This window comes from Nannobrachium achirus, assembly GCF_963921795.1.
Source record: "Nannobrachium achirus genome assembly, chromosome: 8".
Lineage (NCBI taxonomy): Eukaryota > Metazoa > Chordata > Actinopteri > Myctophiformes > Myctophidae > Nannobrachium > Nannobrachium achirus.
This window is the reverse complement of record NC_137817.1, coordinates 34,299,990-34,323,282: the sequence shown is the minus strand read 5'-3', so window position 1 is coordinate 34,323,282 and position 23,293 is coordinate 34,299,990. Positions and strand designations below refer to the sequence as shown.

At 46.3% G+C, this 23,293-nt stretch overlaps 1 protein-coding gene across 7 annotated transcripts in view; it reads left to right on the top strand.

The window, feature by feature from the left end:
* robo2 (roundabout, axon guidance receptor, homolog 2) overlaps nt 1–23,293 on the top strand; it is a 226,244-nt gene that overhangs the window by 73,830 nt on the left and 129,121 nt on the right. The window contains exon 1 of one of the 7 annotated variants that reach the window (XM_080732100.1): nt 6,383–6,462. The exons of the other annotated variants lie outside the window; for them this stretch is intronic. Coding sequence (XP_080588226.1) covers nt 6,420–6,462 — 43 coding nt within the window. The 5' untranslated portion in view covers nt 6,383–6,419. Of the gene's footprint in view, nt 1–6,382; nt 6,463–23,293 lie in introns of those variants that run through there. 7 annotated transcript variants of the gene reach the window in all.

Here is a 23,293-nt window from a genome sequence, read left to right as displayed (position 1 = left end):
TTGTAGGAGATGAAATATTATGCTGGAGGCGCAAAGAGTAATTGCTAATGGTGCCTTTCGAATGGCCTGATTCTGGGGAATGAGACTGAGGGAGAACATTCAAGTCTTTATCTTCAGCTTTCATTAATGCAGCTTTAATGGAAAAGATGCTGGGAGTGGAATGTTAATTATCGTGTCATTTATTTTTCACACCGAGGACAGCCAAGAATGGCTCTGCCAGAACAAAGATGATGCAGACTTATTGTGTTTTCTCATAGCCTGGGTCCGCGTGTCGTTAGAATCGGTATTCTGAGCTGCATGTTAATGTCACCCATGACTGGCTGCTTATCAAAATACACATTAATAGATGCATGTTCTACATTTACTACAAAACAGATGGCCCTTCTTACATTGTATTCACTTAACACTGCTACTATGTACTATATTGTCCTGCATTGTGGGCAAATGCCATACAAAATCTTATACACATATTATACAGTATATCTCAGATCTTATTCTGAATCTCTGGTGGTCTCTCGTCAACGGTGGTTGTGTTTTTTGTGTTGTGCCCTGGCCTGTGGTGGAATGTAGATGTGGTGGTGAATGCAGAATGGGCTGCACTATTGTTCACTGTGCGGGACTCCTCTATAATTTACGGGGTCTCCACCCCTCGCCGTCAGTAATGGATGGGGGTGTCTGCATGGAGACGGAGGGGGGCGTTGAGATAGGCTCTTGAAGAGTCCCCCCTCCATCACTACCATAGATAAAGAGAGGGCCGTCTTCAATCTGGTGGACCTACAAGTGCACCATACACTGTTTCCCAAACAGGGGGTTGGGACCCAATTACATAAATATATAAATTAATAAATCGTTAAGAACTAGCCTTGTGAAATAACCGATCTACAAGCTCACAATGCAGCGCAAAGCGTCACATTGTGAGCTTGTAGATCTGCTATTTTCACTAGTTTGGGTACCAGGCAAATGCCTAATTTCTCATTTGTGTCTTGCTCTAAAAGGTTTGGGAACCACTGCACCATACCATGGCTGATCATATTTAGGTGCATCGACAATCCAGGTGTGGTTTTCTCTTCTTTTTTTAAGGGTAGTGTAGATTTTGAACAGGGAGATATTTGAGAGTGGGTGATGGCGGTTTTGACAAAGGGGGGAATGTGGTGTACTCACGTCATTACCATGGGCTATAGCTGCAGGGCTCGTCATGCTGAAGGCAGGCAGATTGAAAAGGCTAATGGGAGCCAGGGTGATGCTGTGTGGAGTCATTTGGTGCGGAGGGGGGCGTGGTGGTCGAGAGAAGGCCGAGAGGTGCAGGGGGGCTAATCCCCACCATAAAAAAGATGTGTCTTTTTCACTTTCAGTGTGGGGGAGCACACACTTCGATACGTCGAGGACAGGTGCTCGGTTGAGAGAATGATGGAGGTCACGCCGGCCCGCGGGCTATGTTGAAATGACTGCATCCCCGACCCCGTAGTGTGAATGCCTACTCCTCTCCACCCCATGTCCGCTCAAAGGAGAGGAGTCTTTGTTGTTTGGCCTGTTTAGAGCCTTGACACCAGATGTGCGCGTCTAGCCACAGGATGGAGAACAGCTGTTGTAGGGTTAGGAATGGTATGGAGGACCAGGGTAAAAATACCCCACATGTTTGTCTGTGAAGTTCAGTGGCCATGGTGACAGCATGTGGTGGTTGGTATGGCGAGGCGGAACCAGATTGACTTACGACACGCTGGACAGGGCCGGAGCGGGGCCAGGACAGGTGCAAATGAAAAGTGAAAACACCATGTCCTCGCCAACCGTCCGAGAAACCTCGCTTGAATGATATACCCTGCCTACCTTGACTGACATTCACCGCCTCGTTTAGTATTCATTTATTTGCTTTGTTCTCTACTTGGCAACCCATGCTGTTCGCTTATTTATAGAGCGAGACAGAGACATTTCTCTTCTGCTGGCAGAGGAAAAGATCAAGAAACAGGGGTTCCATCCAGATAGCTTGAGGCACAGTCGTGTGATGAGACCCTGATGAAATCATGGTTTGAATCTGAAGGACACAGAGGAAGCTGTCGGAGACCGTTAGAATCAATTTGATTTGAGCTTTGGGATGAAAGGCAAGCCTGTGGGCTGCTCAGTATTTTTAGGGCCGCATCTAAAGCCGTCAGTCATTTTCGATCCTGATTAACGTAAGGAAATCACAAGCTATTTCCGAGGTGTTAATTCTCATTAGGTTACACATGGGCAGGCGGCAACTGAAGCGTTCCCGTTGTCGACGCAGACCGGAATTTAATCAGGGCCTTCATTCATTTTTCTGTACAGTACAGACACAAGTGGTTCTTAAAATCTGTTTTGGGGAACCAAATTGTGCTTTTTGTATAGTATAGACCTAAGAGCTATGTACATTATGTCCATACTGTAGCTATATATGTGGTTGTATTCTGACCTGTTTTAAGTGATGTTGCTGCATATACAGTATATATCATGTGATTGGGCGTCTCTCATACTGGTATGAGAGACGCCACATATTGTGCTCATTCCACCAACATAACCTGTTAAAACCTCTCTTATCTTATATGCCGTTCCATTGTATGCCCTGCGCTAAAAGGTCAGATTTCGCGTTGGCTTGCACCATCGCTTTGTGGCCCGGAGGACAAAAGCGGAACATTTAAGACTGGTTACTCAACATGGCTCGGGAGCGAAGCCGTTGATTGAATCCAATACCAGCTGTGAGAAGAACAGAGGCGTCGTCGAATGTATACCTGAACCTGGGAGGTGTAGAAGTATATTAGTATTTATGGAGGCAGGATAGAAAACACACTCCAGTGCACTGGGATTAGCTTGCGTGGCCGGGCAGGCGACCTGCCGTTTTCTGCATCATTTCCAACCCCGGGCTTTCAGAGGGAGATTAGGACAAGGCCAGATTGTTGAGTAATTGGAGGAGAGGGGCCAGGTCTCCCTATGATCCCATCAGACTCTTCACACCTCACTGGCACTCCCCTGAGACCACTGTCTCACAGATAGCGTGTGTGCGTGCACGGCTGCGCGCGCATGTGTGAGTGCGCGAGTGTTACACACAAATGTGTGTATTTTTGTGAGTGTCACTGCATAGCATACGTCGTGGTAGCATTTGTATCGAGCATGACGGGATAGGATGAGACGCACATTATTGACACGTGTTCTCACAAGTTATGCCTTGTTTCATCCAGCATTTCTGCATGAAAGAGACACACCGCTGCTCTCTCTTTGGTGCTGTGTGTCAGGAGGAGCCGTCTAGTGTCCGTCCCGGATGTTTGTTGACCTGTGAGTCTGTGTGTCTGTCGCAGGGTTTCACGCTTGGATATGCAATCTCTCCGCAGACCCCTCACCCCCTCCCTTCAGCTGCCTTCCCTCCACCTTTTTGATCTCAGACAGATAACTTCTGCTTGGCTGCATCTCCAATGGAGGAAAAACCCAGAGGTGGGTTAGGTGAGGTCACATGGGAAGAGAGAGAGAGAGAGCAGAAAACACTCAATTATGGATGTAGAAAACCAAAACAGAGCTATGGAAAAGCACAGTGATGAAGCTTGGCCTCTGTGTTTATCACACAGAAGAACATTGCATCAGTATTATGCATATTATGCACTGGTTGCATCATAGACCAAGTGGTTGACATTATGCTTGCATTGCATGGTTGACCCTCGTTGCTGCTGTATCTACAGCGTCCAGGCTCTCATTTGAAACAAAGAGCAGCCTTGTTAAGATTCCTGGATAAGAGTGAGATAAGCAGTGATACTGCAATACTCGTAACATGGGTCCTGTTACGAGCAGTGTGGTATCAGTGCTTATCTCGCTGCCTATTTGGCACATAAGTTTGGCCAAGGCAATGTGCTCCAACAGGCTATCTGGCTGTAGTTACCTTATCAGCATTGTTTCCCCTGCCTTACCTGCCAGCCTACGTTGCATTGTCCGCATGGATATTTGCTCAGTGGTTAAAAAGATACTGAGACCACTGTTGCGTTATCTTCATTGGGAGATCTTTATTTATTTACTCATCCATCCCTTCTCATTCTGATCATGTCTTGCATCCCATCTCTGCCTCTCCTCTCTTTTGAAGTAGGTCATTGCGTAGATGGAGAAAGGTCATTGACACCCCCCCCTCTCGCTAGGTCTAGTATATCGATTGTAGGGAAATGAGGGTCTGAGGTCGCTCAGCGAGGGGGTGAGGCGGACAGGGGGGAAATATTATTGGTGGAGCAATGCTAATATGCAGATAATGCTGTTAGTGTAGCTCAGTAGTCGTGGTGGCGACTGAGTGACTGTCAGTACCCCTCTGGTCTGACAGGCCTGTTGACAGGGTCTGTCCATACCCTGGGAAGGAGGGAGGGGGCCAATCACTCTCTCAGCACCTTGCCTCCTGGCCATGGCTACATTCACTTAGTTGTGCACAGCGAGATAGTGTATATAGACACACAGGAGTTATGTGTGTGCCAAAGCAGATATAGGCACACACGATACACAAGTGCACAGATGGACTCTCTGATGGAGTAGTTGACAGGACAAGCCTGCTTGTGTGGTTAGACAAACTGCACGGCGTTATGTGCAGCAATGAAATAGTCCCGTAACAGGACTTGTTGTGTGAAAAGGGCTCCCTGTTGAGCAACCTCTGAAAGTCTATTTCAATGCTCGGCAAATCCAAGTGGCCTCGTTTTGCAGTGATGTTCATAGAATAACTCATTTTTGAAGTCTGTTGTTTGGGTCGTTGGGCTTTTTTATGAGGTACTGTGAGGCCACAAACATATCTCTGTATGCAAGTGCTCTGCAAGTACAGACCAAGGGTCTTGCTTTGTTGGCTGGAAATGAAACCTACTTCTGGGTTCTCATTGAAGCTGCTGTTCCTATTTATGGCCCAGCAGATGTCGCTATTTCACCTTCTACTGGTGTCAATACATTATTGGGATTCAGTGAGGCTTTTGGGCAAACTTTACACTTGATTTTATTACCTTAGTAAAACTTAAAACCTTTAAAAGTATTTTTGGAGCGGTGAAAGCGCTCCCAATAGACAGGTATGTCCGTGGGTATGTGGGTGGCTGGGTGGCTGGGTGGCTGGCTGGCTGGCTGGCTGGCCGTGTCCGTCCGTAGCCTGGCAATACCTTGAGTGGCCACACACAACACACTAGTTAAAGGAGGGGCGCTGTTTTGTGCAGGCCAGGCACACTCACCACTCACTCACAGGCACAGTTTACACTCACTCACTCACATAGGGTACAGCTGCTCAAATTCACCGCTCCACTTCGAACCGAGGTTTGATTTTTAAAATCATCATGATATGCGTCTAGTAAATTATGGTCCCTTTCATTTTAAAAGTTGGTTATAGGCTTTCTACTGGTTCTACCGAGTGAAGACCCGCCCTCGCTGTGGTTGCAGCCAATGGCATCCATTTGATTCACTTCTGTTACCATTTCTGGACCATAATATAGAAAGATGGCGGATTTGAAATCGCTGCAAAACAGGCTTCATTTACGGTCTGTAGAAACCAATGTTGTGACGCTGTCCATTGATTTTGACCATGTCTACGGTACAGACACACACGCAACCTGCTGTTCTATCCCAATTCCCGCAGTATGTATCTGCCCCACACAGACCCAACGTTCACCGAACACCCTCCCTCCGACAACTCCCTGAGGGCCTGTACCCCCAGCAGCCATGGTCAATAACTCCTCGTCCAATCCAGTACTTCAAAGAGACGGGCACAGACCTTGCACCAGTCAACATGATCATGAATAATAATGAACCCCCTCCAAAAAAAAAAACCCTGCAGTAACCTCCAATAACACCAGTCTATCAGGCTCCTAGGCTGGCATTTGCATTAATGATTTCTTCTCTCTCTCTCTCTTTCTCTCTCTCTCTCTCTCGCTCTCTCTCTGCCCTTCCCTGTCTGTGTCTATTACTTGCTTTCTCTTTACGGGTGATTTCCTCTTTCTTTGATGTGCTACTGATAATTCCAGCTTTAGCTAAATGGCCTTAATGGAGATGACTTTCTCCCTCATCCTCTGTGTGTGTGTGTGTGTGTGTGTGTGTGTGTGTGTGTGTGTGTGTGTGTGTGTGTGTGTGTGTGTGTGTGTGTGTGTGTGTGTGTGTGTGTGTGTGTGTGTGTGTGTGTGTGTGTGTGTGAGACACACGTGTGTTGCACGCGTAAAGTCCTGCTAGGTAAACAATGTCTGCCGTTTTTGTGCTCGCATAAACCCAGCAAATTCCGTGGCTCTTATCAGAGAAAACACAGCAGTTAGGAAACAGTTTAGCATGCTGCTTTTTGGAGTCAACACGAAAGTGCTTACACACACACAATATTGCATGCACAATCTCTCCCTCTTGTTGCATATTTATGAACCTCAGTGTGCCCGATGTTGAAATTAATGTCTCTCTCACCTCTTCTCTCCCCTTCCTGCTGCTCCTGCCTGATGACAATGTCTGCTTCTACCCTGTGCCCATTCAATCATTCAGGTAAGTCATTTGAGTCATTTCACCGTCAATCATATCATGATGCTGTTATGACCTTTAGTGACCGGGTGAAACACTCATGCACACCATAACTGTTTTAACTATTGCAACGAGACGTCAATGTTCTTTTTTTTGTTGTTGATTTTACACCATATTGGTGAACTGCAAATCCCTTGTTTACTGTGTATTATTCATGGATTGGATAATACATGTACACTCTCTCACACACACACACACACACACACAGTCTTTAAGGACACGTACCCTCCTACAGAGTGAGCTGATAGGTATTCTCGCCGTCCGTAGGGACTTGGCTGAAATAACTGTGATGTTTCCTTTGTCAGTCGCTGGAAAGTAATGAACACTCGGAGGCTGTAGTCTGGACCACGAGATTGTGTTGCATTTGAAATGAATAAGATCGTATTCAGCCTAGCCCGTTTGGGGAGTACATTATTCTCTCTCTCTCTCTCTCTCTCTCTCTCTCTCTCTCTCTGTTTCTATTTATTTATTTTCTTCTCTTAAGTCTGCTCATCTGTTCCTGCAACACCCGCCATCCAGTCTCCTCCTCGCCTACAGCATCCCCATCCCTCTTCTCTTAGCCTTGTTTCCATATTCCCCCCTCTCTCATACATTCTAGGGGTGTAACGATATAGTAACTGAATCGAAAAATTGATTTTAATTTGAAATGATCTACTATATCGTTTGCAAAAGCAAAATATCGTACCGTTTTGGCTAAGTATTTGTGCCTTGTATTTAGCAATTTTAAGAGGGAAAATGAAAAAGAGGGGATTAATTACCTTTCCATTCCATGTAGCTACTCTTGGTCTCTATGTTCATGTCAAGGTGCGGGTTTGTCCATATGTTTTGAAAAATGTATTTGCTAAAGAATCACAGCGTTTACTTATTTATATCCATAATAATATATTTTTGACACGTTTCACACAGATGAAATTTCTTTGCTAAATAGTTACCATATCGATTTTAAATCGCTGAATCGAAACGTATCGTATCGCCATGAATGAACCAATATCGTCCATGTATCGTATCGTCAACCATGTATCATGATGCGTATCATATCGCTATTAAAATGTATCGTTACACCCCTAAAACATTCCCTTTGCTGCCATCCACCTCCCCTCCTCCCTGGAATCTTTGGTCTCCATATGTTATGTCTGTGGGCTGGTTTACATGGCTGGAGGAGAGGGAAGGAGCGGGGCTTGTCTAAATTAAACATGCAGCAGCAGTAGTACACCAACACCCCAGTCGGGACACGCCAGATGCGTGCCCTCCAGATTCAACAGCTTTCGTCTTTGCCATGTCTCTCAACAACTCTTCTCTGTGTTTGCATGTTTTTCACTGACTGTGTTGTTCGTGTTCCCTTGTTTTACGCGCAGTAGTTTGTTTCTATTGTTTTGTGAGGGTCAGTCTTCTTTCTGGTAAAAGGCAATCACTTCCGTTGAGTACTAGAAGTTTGTGTTAAGGGTCATTTATAATAATTACTGTATCAGCTGCAAATCAGCTGATACAGTATAGCTCAGGGGTCTTCAACAGGGGGTCTGGGACCCCTAGGGGTCCTCAGAGTTACTACAGGGGGTCCTCCAAATCTTTGAGTGATAGAAGCTTTTTTCTCCTTTTCTATATTAACCACTTGAACCCTAGCGTCCATATTCTGAGAACTTTAGCCAAAAATAGCGGATCTACAAGCTCACAATTTGAGAGCTTGTAGATCGGCTATTTTCTGCAAAGAGGTTTCATGTAGAGGGGGAAAAGAGCAGACTAAGTACAGAGTGAAAGGCCAAGTTTATTAAGTATTGACGGTTCAAGTAGTTAAATATCTGGAAACACACATTGACATGAATCCAAAATACACTGATGATTGTGCTGTCAAACGATGAAACTATATGGTATCTATGGGTTGTGGGGGGTCCCTGCTTCATATCTCTCTCGACTAAGGGGTCCTTGGCCTGAAAACGTTGAAGACCCCTGGTATAGCTAATCGCAGCACGACACGTTATGAGCTTGTAGATCAGCTTTCTCGGGCGCACAACACGACCCGCAACCAAGTATAAATCGGGCCTTAAGCCTTCCTCGACAGCAACAGCGAGCACTAGAGCTAAGCTACCGTGTCATTGTATTTCCTTTCAGTATGTTTTGTCTCCCCTCCATAATACTGCCCTCAGTCATGCTGATTATAGGCATGAGCCACGTCGTTATGCCTATACCCAGGTTACTGGCTTCCCGCTCTTCAGGTGAGCGTGATTGGTACACAGTACACACCACCCAATCCCCACCCCAGCCCTCGTCAGACCTGTGTGTATGCGTGTGTGTATGTGTGTGTGTGTGACAAGGAGATTTACATGCCCTAATGATGAGGGATCAGGGCGCAGACAGGGCCTGTCAGCACCCCTAATGAGAGAGGGCCTTTCGCCCCGGGGCCAGGAGGAAGAATTGGAGCGGGTGGGGAGGGTGCTCAAAATGCTCAAATAGGGAATAGTGGGGGGAGACGGGCGGAGGGTGGCAGGGGGTGCACCAGAGGCTGGCATCTGTCTTCGGTGACATGGCCCCCGTGTCTAATGCAAGTCCCCCCCCTCCTGCATTCCTCTGTACAGTAATGATGCAGTTACAAGTGAGAGGTGGCTGCACCCTGTTGAAGAGGAACGCTTATTAGCGGCTTGCACGAGGCTCCGCGAGGAGTGATGCCTTTTCATTTGGAGACAGAATGTCACCCCGCTGTCTCACCTCGGCTAAATGATGGTGCTCTATTGATTCTAGAATGCCAAGGTAACAGCCCCCATGCTGGAGCTGCGTGCGGCCGCAGACAGTGTGAGATGGATAAAGGGGGGAAGCTGGAGCTAACTGCAAACCATTATAGTGGATTGGCACTTTGCAGCACCCGTTTTGTGGATTCCGATCACAACCATACTATATCCACGGCCAGGTCTAAAAGATATTTATTAATGTTTCCCCGAACACTGTGGAATCTCAGAGATTAGCAGAGTCTTACACGTAAGCCTGTTAAGACACCCTGTGGACGTGTTTTGTTCTCTGTCTACACCTCTGAGCCCTGTGTGTGTGTGTGTGTGTGTGTGTGTGTGTGTGTGTGTGTGTGTGTGTGTGTGTGTGTGTGTGTGTGTGTGTGCGTGTGCGCGTGTGTGTGTGCGTGCGCGGTTCACACCTACAGTAGCACTCACTACCTCAGGCACTCATCCAAATGTGTTAAAGGCAGCAATGGCCGGGCTGACCTTCCGGTCAGTTATCTGGCCTCACGTAAACGTATGCCAATGCTCGCCCACTGCACAAAGTGCACACACACACACACACACACACACACACACACACACACACACACACACACACACACACACACACACACACACACTAACATACACATGATTCATGACTAACAAATCAGACAGAGTCTGATATTCAGATCATTACCATATTACTTATATCATTCTGATCTATGCTACAATTGTACTAATTCAAGAGAAATATTCCTGTGGTTCAGAGATAAACAGGAAGGGATAATCAGAATATCATTAATACACTCACTGATAAAGCTGACAATACACAGTGCATTAAGGCAGGCGATTGACTCGACCTCTGACCCCTGGGACATCCCTGGGCCATGCCCTGGCCATTGGGGGGGATCTCCCAGAGTGCATTGAGGCCACTCTCCTTCCACACATGTTGCAATGGGGCTTTGCTAACGGGCACAGATGAATCAGCTAATGACTGCAAGGGGCCGACCAGGATTAACCCTCTTTAGCATCCCTCTGTCTGTCTGTCTGACGGGCTCTCCACCTCACTGCACCCCTCTGAAAAGACACAATCAATAACTCTGTTTATGGGACATATGGCCACTGCTGCTAATGATTTGTTCGGCCATCATGGGTGGTTCATTCATAAGGAAATATGGGTTTTGTAAGCATAATGATAATACGGGGAGTCTGTTGCTCTTGTGCTAGTATTATAGTCCAGTGGTCCTCAACCTTTTCAGACCGCGACCCCCAAAATAATCATATTTTAACTGGGGACCCCCACCACCCTGACGAGTACTAAGAGTTGAGACATTATACTTTTTGTATAACACTGTTCTATTTTGCGAGGCGTTGTGAGCATGTAGATCTGCTATTTTCATAATTTCTGCCTCTAAGATTTGACAATTTGGCCAATGTTTAATTTGTCTTTTTAGAGGTATTAAAAAGTCCTTAAATTGTCACCCGACCCACAGGTTGAGAACCACTGATGTAGTCAAACAATGACATACGTGCTTTGAAAACAAATGCTGTCACTGCCCCAATATGAAGGACATACGGTGTCCAGTGTGATTGGGATTGTCACGGTTTCAAACTTCAAATTGTATCAGTTTTCACCACACTTATTTTCGGGACGTACATTTTATATTTCTATTGAAATGAAAAGTGCAGGCACTAGGTGAGCTTAAATCGAAAATAATTGTCCCGCATCCTGATGAGAACACCTTTGGTGTGAAAGTGCGTATGTACGACCGTGCGTTCATGATCATGTGCATCAACATGCGCATTCATTTAAGGGTCCTGGTTTGGGTGTTTGTGTGAAAATAGTCACCAGAAGGACCGCCCTAAACTCTCTCGTTTCCACCCGGAGGGAGATTGTCCTCAGGCTCAGTCTCTATTGAGCGAAGCTTTTAGATATTGACTTGTGAGTCTAATGCAGAGGTTCCAAAACCTTTTAGCTCGAGACCTAAAAGATAGTTTGCCCGGGACTCAAACGAATGAAAATAGCAATCTATAAGCTCGCAACGCGTCACTTCGCACTGCGTTGCGAGCTTGTCGATCGGCTATTTTCTCTGCTTCTTAATTATTATTATTTTTAATTAATGGAATTTCTTAGATTTGTTAGTTTTTTCTAAAATTGATAAAAGAAATCTTCAAAAAAATGTATTTCTAAAAATAAAAAAATAGTTTTTTGGGGGGAGGGGAAAGTCTTGAAATATATCTTCACTTAGGAAAAGAAAATGGGATTTTTACTCGAGTCGTGACCCACAAATATTGGTCCATGACGCACAAATGGGTCCCGACGTACTCTTTGGGAGTGGCCGCTTGGCAACCGCAAGGTTCCCAGTTCGATCCCGGGCTCCCCCAGAGTTAGTGTCGAAGTGTCCTTGTACAAGACGCTGAACCCCTAATTGCTCCCGATGAGAAGGGTTGGTGCATGGCATGGTTTCCTCCGCCATCGGTATATCAATGTGTGTGTGAATGGGTCAATGTAATGCACAACCTATGTAAAGCGCCTTGGATGCAGGCGCTATATAAATGCACCATTTACCATTTACCACCCCCATGGTACCTGTGTTGTGGCAGGACGAGAGGCAGAACGCTGAGGGCTGAGTGCCTTATGCAGAGAGCAGCCCAGCTCTGCCACACAGGGGCGTCACAAGGGTGGGGGGGTTTAGTGGGACTGAGGTACTAGGGCCCAAGGTAGAGGGGCCTGGAATTATTTTATACAGTACTTTAGCTATCGAAAAATATACTCGGTGCCGCGCTGCGAGCTTGTAGATCTGTTATTTTTGAAAAGTCATGAAAAGGTGTGCAAATCTTAACTCATACAGTGCCGCCGGCCACAAGGGGCGCTAGAGTGCCAGAAATTTCTCCATAGACCTTCGCTCTAGCTTTCGTCGACACTGTCCCAAGTGCCTTGGGATTTCACTCCAGCCAATGCTATGGGTGACGATAGGAGGAAGCTAGCTGACACGTAGCCAAAATGCTAACCCATTTAGAAGCCCGATCTAAAGCTATTTCAGTCGCAAAAAAACGTTTTCTTTGGGTCTGGGAACACAATCCGGAGAAAATCCTGTCTAAAGATGTGATTTATCATTGGAGTGGGCGGCGCGACTACGGCCCGTGGATGGCCGAGTCTAAGTCCCGGCCATGGATGGAAATTTAGACCGGGGCTTCGTTGAGGCCTCCGATTAAATAATTAATTTTATTAAATATCCCGAACTAGTTCGGGATAGGCACCCTGGCATACGTTGCGCCGCCGACAGTATATATTGAGGTTTTTTTGGGGGGCTCTAAACTTTATTTTAAACCATTTTCAATGGAATAAATCGTCGGACCATCTAGCGTCTCTCGTTGGCTAGCGCTGGACGAGCAAGGACCACCCACGTTGCTCCAAGCAGCTCGGGGTAAGTAAAATAGCAAATAAAATATTGTATTGGATTGAAATAAAGCCGAAGTTGTTCGGGATAGGCACTGTAAGGGTTAATGTATGTATTTTTTAAGAGAACATTTGTAACTCAAATTTTGCTTCTGAGGGGGGGGTCCCTGGAACTAAACATTTTTAGATGGGGGTCCGTGGCTGTACATATCATTTTGGGGGTCCTTCACATGAAAAGGTTTGAGCACCACTGACATAGAATTTCTTTTGAAATATTCAAGACTTGCACAAATTTTCACCATTTAAAAACAATAGCAGATCAACAAGCTCGCAGTGCGGCACTTGGTGCCGCGCTGTGAGCTTGTATATCTGCTATTTTTTTATAGTTTCCAGGGCCCAGAATTTGGTGCGACACCCCTGAGCAGAGAGCAGCCCAGCTCTGCCACATGCAGCAGGCAGGGCTCTGCTCTGGAGCTGTGTTCTGGGCCTGGCTCCGCCACATCAATGGAGAGAGGGCCTCCCCGACTACCCTGCCTCCCTGCTCCTCTCCACCTCCTTTACCCAGAAAGCCAGCGGAGAGGGCCCTGCCTCCACCGCTCTAATTATACCAGGAGCTTCACAATCTGTAATTTATAAGTCTAAAACACTGTAATTAACTACAGCTTTTATAGGGAGTCATAAATAATGCCAGGGCCTTTTTATAAAGCTAACTTCTATGTGCTCTGCTCTCCCTGCAGCTCCAGGTTCGTTTCAGGGGAACGTAGGCGGACCTCTGATGAGACTTTAAGCCCCTCGTCACGTCTCCCTCAACCCCAAACGATTTGATTTCTGATTGGATGGGGGGGGGGGGGGGGCTTTGGTGGGGCCTGCCAGCAGTATTGCGTCAGAATGTCTTGTTAAGCCCTGCCAGTTTTTGGGTGCTCGACACATGGGTGTGTGTGTTTGTGTATGTGTGTCTGTGTGTCTGTGTGTGTGTGTGTGTGTGTGTGTGTGTGTGTGTGTGTGTGTGTGTGTGTGTGTGTGTGTGTGTGTGTGTGTGTCTTTGGTTTTCTAGGAAATGTTTCCAAGTGTGGTGAGGGATCCCTCCGAATGATCCTGATATACTTGTCTGTAGAATAGTGATGTAATTAATGACTCTAACAGAGCAAGACAGCAAACCACAAGCGGCCCGGAAAATGTTACCATATGGCCAAAGTAAAGACAGATTCTCTATAATGTCCTGAGAAAAGTATAGGATACAGCGAGGAAACACGCCATTTTCAGATTCACAGTTTGGAGGAGGCCAAAGTTTATTTCCCTGCAGGTTGGTTAGAAGTAGAACCTGTACGTAAAAAAAATTAACCCATTTAGGCCTAGAATTATTGAATGCTTTAACCAGTGAAAAATAGCAGATATACAAGCTCACAGCGCGGCACTCGGTGCCGCGCTGAGAGCTTGTAGATCTGCTATTTTTGAAAAAGTCGTGAAAATATTTGCAAATCTTTGAATATATGTATTTTCAAAGCGAACGTTTGTAACTCATATTTTGCTTCTAGGTGGTCCCTGGAACTAAATATTTTGAGATGGGTGTCCGTGGCCAAATAAATATCATTTTGGGGGTCCTTCACATGAAAAGGTTTGAGAACCACTGACATAGTAGTCTCTCAAGAACAGACTAACTGAGCTCCAGTTCAAGTGAAAAGGACCTTTTTCTTTGACGATGGCCAGCCAGATTGCTGACATAGAAACATTGTTTTTTCAAAAAATCTTAGAGGGATTCAAAAGACACTTCGGGTCAAAATTCTAATTTTCACGATTTTTCAAAAATAGCAGATCTATAAGCTCGCAGCGCGGCACACGGTGCCGCGCTGTGAGCTTGTATATCTGCTATTTTTCAATAGTTAAAGCATAAAATAATGATACACAAAATGTGTACCCGTTCTAAATGAGTTAAAAGGAAATCCAAAAATAAATGTTTCGCAGTGCATAGATTTCTCTGCAGTAGGAGTGTGGTTAGACTTGGGAGAGTGTGCGTATGTGCGCGTCCGTCCGTCCGTGCGTGCGTGCGGATGATGGCCCCTGCTCTAATCAGCAGTATTGTCTGATGGCTGTTTTCCTCTCTGCCTGTTTGGGTGGCTGGTGATTTATGTGGTGGTCTTTACATCCATTCCCCAGGGTGGGACAGCCATGGCACAGACTGCAACAACTACACTCAGCATTCTTCTCCTGTCACGACCGGCCCTCCAACTTGTTTGTCAGATAGCACAAAGAGACCCCTACGTAGAGACACAGACCCCACCCCACCCAGAAAAAGAAGGGAAAAAAAAGACCTGCCTCGTTCGACGCCTTTATTATATTTTTTTTTTTTGTATGAGAAAAGGTTAACAAAAGTGAGATAGTGACATAGTGGAGCACAAAAAAATACAACAGCAAACAAAACAAGGCAAAACAAAGCCCAAGGCCAAAGGGAGACAGAGAGAGGTGGAGTGTTGGATAAAGAATGGGCCACCCTGGGCACAAGGAGCTCTCTCTGTCTCTCTCTCGCTCTGCACCCACTCCCCACGACTCCGCAGACAATAGTCCATCTGCTGGAAACACACAGGCGCTTTCAGTCGCTAGAAAAGCCCCCTGGTTTTTTTGGACTCTGCCTCCCTCCCGGTGTCTCTCTCTCCCTCTCCTCCCTCCAGACCACCCAGACACTGCCACCTCCCCGCCTCCCCCCACGCTCACCCATCGCACATGCAGGAGATGATTATAGGCCTGCCTGTTACGGCCCTGCCTCCGGTGTTCCAGTATCCACTGGAGACGGATCCTGCTGATAGCTCTTAAGGCTAGACGAGGAGAAGGTTGCGTTCCGCTGCCGCGTAAAACCCCTCGTCTCACCTCAGCTCAGTTCAGCCCGGAGATCAATTCCACACTAATCCCACACCGCTTGGAAAATAAATATATTTATATTATTTTTAGGACCAGAATGTTTGTATATTTACATTAAAAGAAAAGTAAGAGTAATTGGAAAGATTTTATAATCCATTCCTTGGTCTGTCTCTAGAGATGACAAAGGAATTAATGATAAACTAGATCTGCAGTCCTTTTTTTGTCTTTGCTGAAAAGAGGCAAGAAAACGCGCGCACACACACACACACACACACACACACACACACACACACACACACACATGCACGCACGCACGCACACACACGCAACACAAACACACACACACACACACACACACACACACACGCACACACACACACACACACACACACACACACACACACACACACACACACACACACACACACACACACACACACACACACACACAGTACATCTGTCTGTGTGTCTGCCTCTGGTCTTGTTTGCTGTATTGGTTTGTTCTTGTGTGAGCAGCACTCTGGCTGGGACAGAGTGCCATCCTTAGCGGTGCAGTGGTGGCCTACTCAGAGGCGGCCCTGGGGCTTCCACTGCTCCCTCGCCATGCCACGCTCTTTAATGACAATATGGTGGCCCAGGCGGTGGCAGCTCCGCCGAGAGTGATAGGAGGGGAGGGGTGCTGCTCATCCTCTGAGAGGGCTAAAAGGATGGGATTTGGAGAGAGTGTGTGCGTGTGTGTGTGTAAGGGGAGGGGGGGGGGGGGGCAGGCTAGGAAGAAATCCTGGTTGCCAGGGAAAGGTGGCTACAGGGAGAGGAGGGTTTGCGTGTGCATTTATCCATCCATCCCTGGGGAGGTGGGTGGGGTAACTGATTAGTGAATCCAGAGATGTTTACCTGGCTTCTCTGCAGCCTAATGTCTGATTTATACTTGGGCGGGCGCCACACTGTGCACAAAAAATAGCCGATCCACAAGCTTGCATCGTTGTGCAACGCGTTGTGAGATTATATATCTTAAATATAAAACAGACTTAAAAGCCCTTTGCAGCCCTCTGTGGAGATTAGCCCTTCATTGTCTCTGCCATGCTGAAGGCATGGCTAAGACTATGCTTTGCACCCTGTCCGTCCATCCGTCCGTTCATCCGTCAGTCCATCTGTGTGTGTGTCCGTCTGTGAACAGCTAATCTCCAGCACCCTTGGCTTATCGCAGAAAAACTGTCACACACTCCCTGGACGCCAGAGCAGAACCTCTGCCCCAATTTTCTCACATGGTTCTATTATTGCGCCACCAGGAGGTCGATTTCAGATTTTTCATATTCCATCCTGATAGTCTAAAATTGGCTTCCAAAGTTTGCAGTTGTGCAAAATATATTTTTATACTCTATAATTCTGTCCAAACATAATGCAAATCGGTACACATTATCTCTATACTCAAGTGATTAAGACGGATCCATCAGACTTTTCATATTCCATCCTGATTGGCGAATTCTGAACATTTCTGGCCCACAATAACTTACCTGACCTGACCTGTGAGCACAGGTCTCCGTTTTCTCTAGTTTTCCCTCTGTGGACAATGTGTAGAATAACCTTTCAGCACCTGCATTGATCCCTCATTTGGTAATGTTGTAATATTGTTGTAATATACATTTTTGTAACACATTTTTTTGCAGTTGAAAATAAGAATGGCATAGATTGTACATTTGAAAGGAAAGCCCAGTAGGCTGGTATAGGGTTATAAGGCAGCTAAAGCCCACACTAACCTCATTCACTCCCTAGTACCATCCGCCAGGCTCCAAAGGAATCCTGGGATGTTGTGGTCTGGATTCCAAGTGTTTTAGAGGCTTTACGAAATGGTATTTAGTCTGTGTACTGTATGTTTGGCAGCTTGCCACTGCCCCCTAGTACACTGATTGTGTTAAGGTTAACAAAAGTGTATGTGCGTGTGTGTGGCGTGCGTGCGTGCGTGCGTGCACACGTGCACACGTGTGGGCGTGCGTGCCCATGTATGTTCCTGTGGACATTATGACCAGAAAGCTCTTGAAGTGAAGTAGATTTTAATCCTCCCTCTAACTAAGCTGCCAGCTCTTGGGTATAATTTGCATCCATCCAATCTAAATCTCAGTGAGCCTCTTTGGTAAGTGGTAGGTTGCGGGCAATAGTTTCCGTCTGTGCGTGGCAGCTTTTCTCTGATGACATAACACGCCAGTCCATATTCTCGTGTTCTTTGCCGGTCGCATGTCGTATAATCCAGAAATTGGTGAGCGATACCATACGTGTGTGTAAGGGGGGGTGAGGGGGTTCTCTTGGGTTCTCTTTAAGGCTAAGCTGTCTGTCAAGCCCTGATGGGGTTGTTGAGAGTTCTCAGCAGTCCCTCTTCTGCCACTACCACTTTTCTAGTCCAGAGACGTAGAGGAGAAGAGACAGATGAGGACAAGTCTCCTCCTGCACACAGCTTCAGCTGGCTCAACAATGTGCTCTCTATGGTAACGCACACCTGTGGGAATGCACGTGACTGCCTACGACGTGCCTGTCATTATGCTGTTCGCCAGCGAGTAAGGCATTTCTTCTCCGCGTAAACAACATCTCGATTATGTAAATATACTTTTGACATAGTCTAGCGATCTACCTTGGGAGGTTGGCGTACCACGTGGGCCGGCTGCGCTCTCGAGCACCGTGCCACATATAATAACCATAATCAAATCAATGGCTGTAAATATATGTCCTGTGCTGAGCAGGCTTGGCGTTAATGACAGGGGCGTTGAGATGTAAGCAGCATGCTGAAAGCGGGGACTAGATGATTTATTTGCCGGGGAAATCGCTGTCACAGCAGCCCTGCTCCCGGGCTCCCTCCCTGGTGCCCAGTGGGCCAATTAGACCAGCGTCTAATCCGAGACACAACACCTAACTACGCCACTGGAGAGTAGAGATGCATACACAACACGGAGCCGGCCGCTGGCATGCACACTACTGCTGCCAGAGTCACTGTGGCTCTTTCTTCCCTTGTTATTGTTCTGTCTATCTCTTGCTCTTGCTCAGCGGTGGAAAAAGCATATGTTTTCTACTTAAGTAAAAGTATACGGCAATGTAGAAATACTCTGTTACAAGTAAATGTCCGGAATTCAAAATGTACTCGAGTAAAAGTATGAAAAAGTGCCAAAAGTAAAAGTACAAAATGTGTGAAAATAGCGGCACGTTGTGAGCTTGTAGATCTGCTATTTGGCTGATCTATTTGATCTATTTGGCTACGGTATAAAATAGGTGGTTAATGTATGTTTTATAATCCACAATGCTCCTACAGATTTTGCCCTAAAATCACACAAAAAAAATCACACAAAGCGGTACACAGTATCTCTAAAGTCATGTCATCAACATGGATCTGTCCCATTTCCCATATTCCCTCCTGATTGTCTACCATTGCCTTCTAAAGTTTGTGTAAGCGACCTGACAGTCGCTTATTTCCTGATTGGGGAGTCTTACTGGTTACTTTACATCTCTCTCTCTCTCTCTCTCTCTCTCTCTCTCTCTCTCTCTCTCTCTCTCTCTCTCTCTCTCTCTGTCTCTCTCTCTCTCTTGTGGGACTGGCTGTATTCTGGGTCAGTGAGGTGGCGTACAGTCAGTGCCCGCACGTTGCCTTATGGTTGATGCCACGCACAGGTGATTAGGCCTCGTTATGATGACACTCGTGCTACACTAATTAACATGCCTGTTTTGCCTCCTCTCCACCTCCCACTCACCCAGGCATGTGCACACATAGACATCAAAGGGGGCTTGAGCCCCTGCCCTTTTATCCATCTGTAAAAAGTGCCCTCTCCTTTAGATATTTCAGCCCCTGCCTCTGTAACATTCTCTGCATGTCCCTGCACTCACCAAAGTCCAGGTCTGGTTGTTGTTGTCTCTCACCTGTCTCTCATCATCTCGCTCCACAACCGGACACTGGTGCTTTATAACGGGCAACAGATTGTGATCTTGACACTGTGTTGTTAGGTTTAGACAGTCAGTGCCAGTCACAGGTTTGATGATGATTCCCCTCCCGCCTGTGTGTTGACAGATAGTTTAACTCCACACACTCAACTGTAGCAATAAATTGGCACTGTTTTGATACACACAGAATTAGAGATGCTCTGGGGCCGATACCGATCACCGATCAACTGGAATCAGTATCTGCTGATACCGATATTCCCGATCACAGCGTCAAATCCTTAAATTCTTCTATTTATTGTGTTACTGTAGCAGCATTTACACATTTAATGATTCTTCTTACAAAACCTTGACATTGTATATAAGTATAAACATTAGGAGATTGCAGGCTGAGGTCCTTTAGTATCCAATTCAACTTGTAGGAGGTTACATTCAATCCCACAGATAAATATTGTGAAAATAGCTAATCTAGTTTGTAGATCGGCAAAGCCGATACCGATCAAAGCCGATAGAGGCATTATCGGCCGATCGCGATCACTCACCGATCAATCGGCACAGCTCTAGACTGAATCAAACCAGAGGTAAACACACAGTGTTTGAATATCGTCACTGTCCTGCAGAAAGTTTCAAATGTGTATGTTTTTTTTTTTTTTTCGCAAAGTAAAGCCCTGCTTCCTTGTACAAGACTGTCGCACAAAACTGGTGAAAATACCCGATCTACAAAGCCTTTGTGTGCTTGTAGATAGGATATTTTCACTTGTTTTAAATCATTTTTGATAAATACAAAACGAACAGTTTTGGACATACAAGGTTTCCACCCGACAACAGTGATATGTTATAACCAGCCAGTGTCATCCACCTGAACCGTGGGGGAAATTCTCTCACTGCAGCAGCTTGGGTGAAATGGACAGTGTTTCCAGACGCCTCCGTGTCTACCTAGACATTCGACAGTTGGGCTGTCAGTCCGTCTAACAGTCGCGTAGTCGTGTAGCAGCTGGAGTGAGGGAGAGTTGAGGGAGAGTTAACCATCTAATCTCCATGCTGTTATTTACATAGCAAAAATGGCCCTCATCTCCCCTATTCAGACCCTAAAGTGTGTGCGTATTCAACAGAAAGGTCTCAGCATCCTGTTGTTGCCACTGGCCTTGCCTCCGTGGCAGGGACCATTAGCAACCAGTGTCAGAGCAAGGGCAGATCTGTGTGGGGAGAGGGGTGTCTCTGGGGGAAAATTTGGTGGGCTGGATTGGAGGGGGGTGGGAGCTAGGTGTCATATTGCGAGTCGTCAAACAAAGCAATGAGATTACCGCCAGAAACTGGCTTTAATATCGGAGCTCAGATATTGCCAGAATCTCCACTGTGCCCAACTTAAAAATGTCAAACATGATTTAAAAGGTTATTACATTGCCTAGCAGGGACGAGGAGGCTTTCTATTCTCCCCCCTCTTTCTTCACTCGCTTTTTCAGCTGCCTGAATTTTATAATAAATCTCTCGATATTGTATCAGATTCCGCCTGTCTGTCTGGTTGCTGGTGATTATACCAACCCGGTATGGTTTCTGAGAGGCGTGATCCTCGAGAAAAACAACCAAAATCAAAATGCATTACACTCATACAAATCGATGCCCCGCTGTTATACTCCAAAAGACAAGACTTTTATTAGAAATCTCAAAAAAGGCAGATCTCCATAATATCCTGAATTGATCCTGATGTGGGGTCTGTGTGCTTTCATTTTGTTTCTTGCCATTATAGCGGCCCATTGTGTTCCCTGTGTGACTGTGCTATGATCTAAGCACTCTGGGTGCCCCCCCCCCCCCCCCCCAGTCCTGTGTCTATGTTTTTGCCGAGGGGACCCCTGTTGAAACAGGCCTTTTCCAAGGGAGGCCTTTGATACTGGCAGGACCCATTAGATGTCTTGTTCAAGCACATTAGTTCCACTGTTGACTGGGGAGCACTCAGGATGACTGGGGAGGCCCATGCCCTGGCACTAGAGTCAGGATAAACCTTGGTGCGGGGGCTCAGCAGTAGACCCAGAAGACCCCCTCCTGGGCTGGATTCGTCTGCCATGTTCCAGGGTCAGAGCAGCTCTACTCAGATCCATTGCTTATCATCCCACTTCAGCAATATCTTTCCCCGAGCCATAGCCTGCTGTATGATTTTAACGCTTCGCTAACATGCATATGCAATGAGTTGTGAATTCCCATGCACCTGCTCTCTCTCTCTCCTCTCCCTGATTCCACATCTCCAGACCCCCCTCAGGGGATGAGACTTGTTTGCCCCCACACCCACCTATACCCTCACCTCCCTAACTCCTGCTGAAGAGCCAGTGGGGGGGGCATCATATCGTCATTGTCAGGTGGAAACCTTGTATCTCCAAATTTCAAATTTGTACGTTTTTTCACCAAGTAAAGCCCTGCTTCATCACACAAGGCCGTCGCACAAAAGTAGTGAAAACAGCCGATCTACAAGCACACAACGCCTTGCATCACGAGGCGTTGTGTGCTATTTGTTGTCTGCTATTTTCACTAGTTTAAATAATTTTTTAAATGGTAAATGCAAAACCAACGGTTTTGCACATACAAGGTTTCCACCCGACAACGACGATATGTTTGACAAAAATGCAAAAAATCATAACAAAAGGTTTATCCCCGTCCGTCCGTCCGTCCGTCCGTCCGTCCGTCCGTCCGTCCGTCCGTCCGTCCATCTGTCCGTCCGTCCAACCAAACAACAGTGACTGTTGCACCAGATACTGTGATGATTCTCACTAAATGAATCTGCCATCAATCCTGTCAGCCACGCTGTTCAGCATTCCCATAGAGATGATTTTGTCCCGGCACCTGTGCGTGAAGCCTTTATTTTAGGCTGTCATTAGCTCCACTTTCTTAATGGGGAAGTGCACAGCGCATGCAGGCTGGAGGGCCCTTATGATGCATCTGTAAGCGCCACTCTTTTTTTGTATCTCATCAGCAGGTTTGTGGTGTGCCTTGTTGTTCGAGGGGCGCATGCTCATTTACACATTTGTGTGCTTCATAAATCATTGGCTCACCCAGTGGTAGATGGAGGGAGGAGGAAGTGGCAGGCAGTGAAAGCGTGCTCTTTAAGCAGAATAAGCACCCGCAGCTGCTCAGCTGTCCTACACTTGGGGGACCTATAGTCAAAGACTAAGGCGGAGAGAAAGGAACCCGTCCTTCAAATCAGGGTGCCTTTTTCAAATCTCCTATTTCGTACTATACAGTATAATGTATACTTGTGTTTTTGGATATAGCTGATCATTATGCACTACCGGTGGTTGTTAGGGCTGTTAAGAAAAAGGCAAAGAAAAGAGAGTTGGAGGAGCGATGGTAAAAGGGGCAGGAATAATAAAACAGTTTCCCTGGCAGGCAGCCAGACAGAGTGTGAGGGCAGGGTTCAGATAAAAAGAAGAATAGGGGACTTGGAAGACAGCCAGTCAGATTTCACAGTTTTCGTCCCTCCTCCTCCTCCTCTTCCTCCCTCCCTATGTTTATTGTCAAGATCTTTTGCCAGAAAGTAATGGAAACTGGCCCTAGCTGCTAGACTGCTGCTAGTAAGGTAGCAGAGCTGGTCTCTAGAAAGAAATTGATGGAAACTGGCCTTAGCTGGTGTCCTGCTAGCAAGGTAGAAGAGCAATGTGTCCCCATGATAGTCAACAAAACTCTGTCTGGCATGTTTAGCCTTTTAACTATGACCCCAGTTTACCATCTTCCAAAACATAGCCTAGTTTGTATATTCTAAAACATATTAAAAAGGTAGCACAAGTCAAGGAGGACAAGCCAAAAATAGTCCTTGGTAAGTTCAAATGTCCATGACTTACAGTATAACTACAGTATACAGTACATCAATTTTGGAACCCATCGGATATCGTCTGATTTCGATTTAGTCCCTCGAGGATAGGGCTGTCAACTGACCTGA